This window comes from Oncorhynchus gorbuscha, unplaced genomic scaffold, assembly GCF_021184085.1.
Source record: "Oncorhynchus gorbuscha isolate QuinsamMale2020 ecotype Even-year unplaced genomic scaffold, OgorEven_v1.0 Un_scaffold_601, whole genome shotgun sequence".
Classification (NCBI taxonomy): domain Eukaryota; kingdom Metazoa; phylum Chordata; class Actinopteri; order Salmoniformes; family Salmonidae; genus Oncorhynchus; species Oncorhynchus gorbuscha.
The window spans coordinates 447312-455527 of NW_025745438.1; the positions used below are offsets into that span (position 1 = coordinate 447312).

Below are 8216 nucleotides of genomic sequence, written 5' to 3' on the forward strand. Positions count from 1 at the left end.
GTAGGTCAGTGTGTTTACAGTAAAGATCAATAATTATAATAGTGTTATTAGAATTGTGGAAGTCTGTTAACCCCCAGACATGTCAATCAACTATGAGAGTGGCTAGTGATTGTAGAGGCCCCTCCCTCTGGTCCCCCATGTCTGTCTCCTTATAGGTGGGTCCTGCAGCCTCTCCTCTCCTCACACTCCAACCCTGCTCAGCTCTCAGCTGGACAGTAAGGGCCGTTCACACCACACTGACAACAAAAACCTCCTCACCAAACACACTCACTTCTGCTTTCAGATGTTCTGAATATAGACACTAACTGAATGTCAAGTCATCCTGAACCAGTGTGTCTTCAGTAGGAGAACATTCCATGCTTGTGTTTTACACAAAACCCTTCACACATTTACTAGAATGTTGTCATTAACAATTACACCTAGTTGTCACAAAGCATGAATGATAAAGTGATATTCCAGAAGGTTCCGTCCTAACAGAAGACTTCATGTATCAGATAACCTCCATGATAGTCAGTCCCCTGGTTTACAGTAGAGACATATTACATCAACAGTCATTTAGTGATGTACTGTTAGTTCAGAACCCCACTATCAGGTCCAGATTATATTATTATGTCATTATTGTACATATTGTGACATGCTGATTCTAACACAACTCACATGAAACTAAAACGGATATTTCAGTGTAACCAAAATTAACCCATATGGTTTTTGTTTGTCCAATCTAATATATTTATTTGCGAGTTTAATAGTTACAGTCATTTACATTAATCAGGAGTCCATCTTCTCAGAAGCTGATAGGCTGAGATGTAGAGGCCCCTCCCTCTGGTCCCCCATGTCTGTCTCCTTATAGGTGGGTCCTGCAGCCTCTCCTCTCCTCACACTCCAACCCTGCTCATCTCTCAGCTGGACAGTAAGGGCCGTTCACACCACACTGACAACATGCTGGGGACACTCTGCACTCTCTTCACTGCTCTAACATGTAAGGAGTCTGACTTCCTGGAGGTTTTACTTCCTGGTTTATTAATAATGAGTCTGTATGTTTCTCTTTACTACATGTCATCTTATTTCCCAGGTGTCAGTGGTGTGACTGTGGTGACACAGAAGCCTCCTGTTGTGACTGTGGTGACACAGAAGCCTCCTGTTGTGACTGTGGTGACACAGAAGCCTCCTGTTGTGACGGTGAGGAAAGGAGAGACGGCCACTCTGGACTGTAACCTGGGAACTGTTGATAATAGTGCTCATTGGTATAAACAGGTTCCAGGTGGAGTTCCTCAGTATGTTTTACAGTGGTACTACTACAATTGGACCTCTGTAAAATATGGTTCTGGTTTCTCCTCTCCTAAATTCACATCTGATCATCAGTCTATATCTGATTATAGTTTGATTATTAACAATGTGGAGGAGGAAGACTCAGCAGTGTATTATTGTAAAACAAAAGACTACTATGTTGGCGAGTGGGCATCACAGTGACATACACTATGACAAAAACCTCCCCAAATACACTCACTTCTGCTTCATGGTAGAGGGGTGAACTCTAAGAAACAGCAGTTGATCAGTCATTATTATAACATTATATACATAACACAATGGGAGATCTGGAAATGGAAGAACCATCCATTACTACATGTCAAAAAGATTATAAGACGATTGTAAAAAGAGATTTAGTCATTCTTGACGTAATCATCATCATCATCATCATCATCATCATCATCATCATCATCATCATCATCATCATCATCATCATCATCATCAAGTGAATACTGCATCATATGGATTTTGCTTTAACTGATGGATTCAAAAGGACCAGACACCAACAGCAGAATATGATGCTATTCTATAAACTGTTACTTCAAGGAGAGAAACTCTAAAAAAGTCTGAGATGTTAGTAGTGAGAGTGAAGCTCTGTCTGAATGGGATGTTGCAGTTCCTGTCCTCTCAGTAGAGAGTGAAGCTCTGTCTGAATGGGATGTTTTAGTTCCTGTCCACTCAGTAGAGAGAGTGAAGCTCTGTCTGAATGGGATGTTTTAGTTCCTGTCCTCTCGGTAGAAGAGTGAAGCTCTGTCTGAATGGGATGTTTCGGTTCCTGTCCTCTCAGTAGAGAGTGTGAAGCTCTGTCTGAATGGATGTTTCAGTTCCTGTCCTCTCAGTAGAGAGTGTGAAGCTCTGTCTGAATGGGATGTTTTAGTTCCTGTCCTCTCAGTAGAGAGTGTGAAGCTCTGTCTGAATGGGATGTTTCGGTTCCTGTCCTCTCAGTAGAGAGTGAAGCTCTGTCTGAATGGATGTTTCAGTTCCTGTCCTCTCTGCTCTGTCTGAATGGGATGTTTCAGTTCCTGTCCTCTCAGTAGAGAGAGTGAAGCTCTGTCTGAATGGGATGTTTCAGTTCCTGTCCTCTCAGTAGAGAGAGTGAAGCTCTGTCTGAATGGGATGTTTCAGTTCCTGTCCTCTCAGTAGAGAGTGAAGCTCTGTCTGAATGGGATGTTTCAGTTCCTGTCCTCTCAGTAGAGAGAGTGAAGCTCTGTCTGAATGGGATGGTTTCAGTTCCTGTCCCTCAGTAGAGAGAGTGAAGCTCTGTCTGAATGGGATGGTTCAGTTCCTGTCCTCTCAGTAGAGAGTGAAGCTCTGTCTGAATGGGATGTTTCAGTTCCTGTCCTCTCAGTAGAGAGAGTGAAGCTCTGTCTGAATGGGATGTTTCAGTTCCTGTCCTCTCAGTAGAGAGAGTGAAGCTCTGTCTGAATGGGATGTTTCAGTTCCTGTCCTCTCAGTAGTGAGAGTGAAGCTCTGTCTGAATGGGATGTTTCAGTTCCTGTCCTCTCTGCTCTGTCTGAATGGGATGTTTCAGTTCCTGTCCTCAGTAGAGAGTGAAGCTCTGTCTGAATGGGATGTTTCAGTTCCTGTCCTCAGTAGTGAGTGAAGCTCTGTCTGAATGGGATGTTTCAGTTCCTGTCCTCAGTAGAGAGTGAAGCTCTGTCTGAATGGGATGTTTCAGTTCCTGTCCTCAGTAGAGAGTGAAGCTCTGTCTGAATGGGATGTTTCAGTTCCTGTCCTCAGTAGAGAGTGAAGCTCTGTCTGAATGGGATGTTTCAGTTCCTGTCCTCAGTAGAGAGTGAAGCTCTGTCTGAATGGGATGTTTCAGTTCCTGTCCTCTCAGTAGTGAGAGTGAAGCTCTGTCTGAATGGGATGTTTCAGTTCCTGTCCTCTCAGTAGAGAGAGTGAAGCTCTGTCTGAATGGGATGTTTCAGTTCCTGTCCTCTCAGTAGAGAGTGAAGCTCTGTCTGAATGGGATGTTTCAGTTCCTGTCCTCTCAGTAGAGAGAGTGAAGCTCTGTCTGAATGGGATGTTTCAGTTCCTGTCCTCTCAGTAGAGAGTGAAGCTCTGTCTGAATGGGATGTTTCAGTTCCTGTCCTCAGTAGAGAGTGAAGCTCTGTCTGAATGGGATGTTTCAGTTCCTGTCCTCTCAGTAGAGAGAGTGAAGCTCTTGTCTGAATGGGATGTTTCAGTTCCTGTCCTCTCAGTAGAGAGAGTGAAGCTCTTGTCTGAATGGGATGGTTCAGTTCCTGTCCTCTCAGTAGAGAGAGTGAAGCTCTTGTCTGAATTGGATGTTTCAGTTCCTGTCCTCTCAGTAGAGAGAGTAAAGCTCTGTCTGAATGGGATGGTTCAGTTCCTGTCCTCAGTAGAGAGTGAAGCTCTGTCTGAATGGGATGTTTCAGTTCCTGTCCTCTCAGTAGAGAGAGTGAAGCTCTGTCTGAATGGGATGTTTCAGTTCCTGTCCTCAGTAGAGAGTGAAGCTCTGTCTGAATGGGATGTTTCAGTTCCTGTCCTCAGTAGAGAGTGAAGCTCTGTCTGAATGGGATGTTTCAGTTCCTGTCCTCAGTAGAGAGTGAAGCTCTGTCTGAATGGGATGTTTCAGTTCCTGTCCTCTCAGTAGTGAGAGTGAAGCTCTGTCTGAATGGGATGTTTCAGTTCCTGTCCTCTCAGTAGAGAGAGTGAAGCTCTGTCTGAATGGGATGTTTCAGTTTCTGTCCTCTCAGTAGAGAGAGTGAAGCTCTGTCTGAATGGGATGTTTCAGTTCCTGTCCTCTCAGTAGAGAGAGTGAAGCTCTGTCTGAATGGGATTTTTCAGTTCCTGTGAATGGGATCTTTCAGTAGAGAGTGAAGCTCTGTCTGAATGGGATGTTTCAGTTCCTGTCCTCAGTAGAGAGTGAAGCTCTGTCTGAATGGGATGTTTCAGTTCCTGTCCTCTCAGTAGAGAGAGTGAAGCTCTGTCTGAATGGGATGTTTCAGTTCCTGTCCTCTCAGTAGAGAGAGTGAAGCTCTGTCTGAATGGGATGGTTCAGTTCCTGTCCTCTCAGTAGAGAGAGTGAAGCTCTTGTCTGAATGGGATGTTTCAGTTCCTGTCCTCTCAGTAGAGAGAGTAAAGCTCTGTCTGAATGGGATGGTTCAGTTCCTGTCCTCTCAGTAGAGAGAGTAAAGCTCTGTCTGAATGGGATGGTTCAGTTCCTGTCCTCTCAGTAGAGAGAGAGGAGGTTATTGTACGGCTGTGTATACAAGCTGAATCACTGTGGTATTCGGACCAGGAACCAAGCTCATTGTTACTGGTGAGTTCCCTTCTAATGTTTTAATCTACAGAATAGGTTTTGTTTCTAATATACTGCTGGTCAGATATATATATTTGTTAAATATTTATTTAATAAAATGTCATTTATATTCACTGATTCAATATTTTGCACCTGCTTTAATCCCGTCTCCTATGTTTGTAAATGACTTATGAAACAGTTTGATGACAGTGTGAATGTCTCTGCTTGGTCTGCTCTGTTCATGTTTAATCATTCTCATCTTGTGTTTCTGTTGTCTGTATAACTCAATGTAAAGGAGATCTTTCATCTCAAAGTGTTTAATCATTCTCATCTTGTGTTTCTGTTGTCTGTATAACTCAATGTAAAGGAGATCTTTCATCTCAAAGTGTTTAATCATGAATATCTTGTGTTTCTGTTGTCTGTATAACTCAATGTAAAGGAGATCTTTCATCTCAAAGTGTTTTATCATTCTCATCTTGTGTTTCTGTTGTCTGTATAACTCAATGTAAAGGAGATCTTTCATCTCAAAGTGTTTTATCATTCTCATCTTGTGTTTCTGTTGTCTGTATAACTCAATGTAAAGGAGATCTTTCATCTCAAAGTGTTTTATCATTCTCATCTTGTGTTTCTGTTGTCTGTATAACTCAATGTAAAGGAGATTTTCATCTCAAAGTGTTTAATCATGAATATCTTGTGTTTCTGTTGTCTGTATAACTCAATGTAAAGGAGATCTTTCATCTCAAAGTGTTTTATCATTCTCATCTTGTGTTTCTGTTGTCTGTATAACTCAATGTAAAGGAGATCTTTCATCTCAAAGTGTTTAATCATGAATATCTTGTGTTTCTGTTGTCTGTATAACTCAATGTAAAGGAGATCTTTCATCTCAAAGTGTTTTATCATTCATATCTTGTGTTTCTGTTGTCTATAATTTATCTTTCAAAGTGTTTTATCATTCTCATCTTGTGTTTCATTTGTCTGTATAACTCAATGTAAAGGAGATCTTTCATCTCAAAGTGTTTTATCATTCATATCTGTTGTCTGTTGTCTGTATAACTCATCTCCAGAAATGTTATCCAGCTCAATATCTTAGACAAATATTTATATATATTTTTTAAATCCCATTTGCTTGTGAATTATTTATATTTTACATGTAAAATGTCCACATTTCGTTCATCTTTTAGCCTTTTAGTCTACCAGAGCTGTGTAATGTATTCATAAATTGCTCTGTCTCTCATTTTAACACCTTAACAGCGTATGTTTCCTTCTATCAGTATCATTGTAAACACCATGAAGAGCAGTTCTCTATTTAATTACTGCATCCGTTTCCTCTTAATGCAGTTGTTTTGGTAATGATACCCACATGTACTGAAGTATAAACTTATCCATTGTGTTTTGTTCTCATCCCATCCGTTCCCTCTTAATGCAGGTGTTTTGGTACTGATACCCACATGTACTGAAGTATAAACTTATCCATTGTGTTTTGTTCTCCTCCCATCCGTTCCCTCTTAATGCAGGTGTTTTGGTAATGATACCCACATGTACTGAAGTATAAACTTATCCATTGTGTTTTGTTCTCCTCCCATCCGTTCCCTCTTAATGCAGGTGTTTTGGTAATGATACCCACATGTACTGAAGTATAAACTTATCCATTGTGTTTTGTTCTCCTCCCATCCGTTGACTACTTTCTACAGATGGAGATCTGGCTACACCTGCTGTGACTCTGTTCCCTCCATCCACTGAAGACCTCAAGTCCAGCAGAGCAACACTGGTGTGTCTGACTAGTGACCTGTCTCAGAGATCCAAGGGGTTGGCAGATGTCAGCTGGATGTCTAGCGGTGAATCAGTGATAGGAGATGTTTCTACCAGCCCTGCTGAGCAGCAACCAGACAACACCTTCAGGATCAGCAGCTATCTGACCATTCAGACTGCAGACTGGGACAAGGACGTGGTGTTCACATGTAAAGTGTCGTTGGGGTCAACATTCTCTGAGAAAGAGATCAGAAAGACTAGTTGCAGTCTGTAAATCAATAGTTTCAGACAATCAATACAACTGGTAGTTTGTTAATGCTTCAGAATGAGTGCAACTGTTATTTCATTAGAACTGTTAAGTGATGTGTTGATCTTTGCTTTGCTGTTAAATATAGAAGTTAAAATCCTAACAACATGGATGATATTGGAATAGTATGACCATAACCAATGTAATGTCAAATAGTTGTTGAGGGCTGTTTGTCATCACAAGTTACTATTGATGCATTCCCTGTACCAGCATCATGTTCTCTAGAACATAACATCTGAAATACTGTCATGATGACTAGATCTCTCTACTATTGTGAAATGAGTTGAATTACTAATGATAAAGGAATAGTTAGAGCTTTGCTGTATTGTGGATATTAAATAAAGAACATTCTAAAGAACATGTGTTTGTATTAGAGCATGTTGATGAGCATCAGTGTTAGCAGCACTAAATGATTGAATCTGGATAATGACTATTTAAACTGAACCATGACAGAGGAGCCCAGAATCCTTACCAGGTTTACTATCATAACAACCATTCTGACCAACCAGAGATGACCTAACAGTTGACTGTAGCCTTACATTGAATAGCCTGTTGTTATTATGATGGAAATGTAGGCAGAACTGTTCACAGTACTGAATAAGGGGGAATCTGGAAACTATTGAACCAAGATGGAGGAGGATGGAGGGATGTGGAACCAGGGACCCTTGGAGACACCGAGGAGGGAGAGAAAGTTACAGAACTTAGGCTGAGAGAAAGAGAAAGATCCAGGTATTGTCACGGTTCCCTCCAGAACTGTTGATTAACCACACCTGGTACCCATTTCCCAATGATTAGTAATTGTATGTTTGCCCTTTGGTTCACCATTACAATGTCTGTTGGTTGGTGTGAGTACCTGTGCTGTGTAGTTGTGTCTTCTGTGCGTGTATTGTGCAGATTACGGGTGTCATCCCGTCTGGTATCATTGTGCGCCTGTGTATTTATTCAAAGTGCCCCTCGCTCTTTTGTTAGGGTTTCAACCCTGGGTTTTGTATAGGTGTTTGTTTGGTCTTCGTCCCCGTGCCTGTACACGGCTGTAATTTGGGTAGGAATTTTAAAAACTATGACACATTCCTGCACCTGTCTCCCAATCCCTTTATACCAACGTGACAGATATAACAGACTAGAACCCCGGCCTCCAAGTCAATGTTTAGAGAGTTAGAAGCTGTCATTATTACATGGTATAAACTGTTCTCTGTTATTAACATTAGCTGTTGGACTCAGTATTTCAGCATTAATATCTACTGTATAGGTCTGACCTTCACTTAGTCTCCCACTGACATCAACCCATGACTAAGTAAACACTCAATGAGGTCCTTTATCTACTTCCCCAGAGTCAGATGAAGATAGAACAATGACTGGAAGTCTATGGGAAACGCTAGTTAACATTGACCGACTAAACTAACTCTAACTTCCTTCAAACTGGACACAGAGACAAACAAATGGTATGAACAAGTCCATCTGACTCTGGGGAAGTAGATAAAGGGCCTCATTGGCAAAATTCTGAATTATCATAAATGGAAGTTAGGATTGGTCCAACATATAGAGTCATGTCATGTTGTGTTTCACATTCTGTGTTTCACATTCTGC

The 8216-nt window shown here is 41.3% G+C and overlaps 1 gene segment (V, D, J or C); it reads left to right on the forward strand.

Annotated features, from left to right (window-relative positions):
* Window positions 1–892: 892 nt before the first annotated feature.
* Window positions 893–6989, forward strand: LOC124019024. The segment is given in 2 exon segments: window positions 893–979; window positions 6265–6989. Coding segments are annotated over 2 exon segments (372 nt in total).
* The last annotated feature ends 1227 nt before the right edge of the window (window positions 6990–8216 follow it).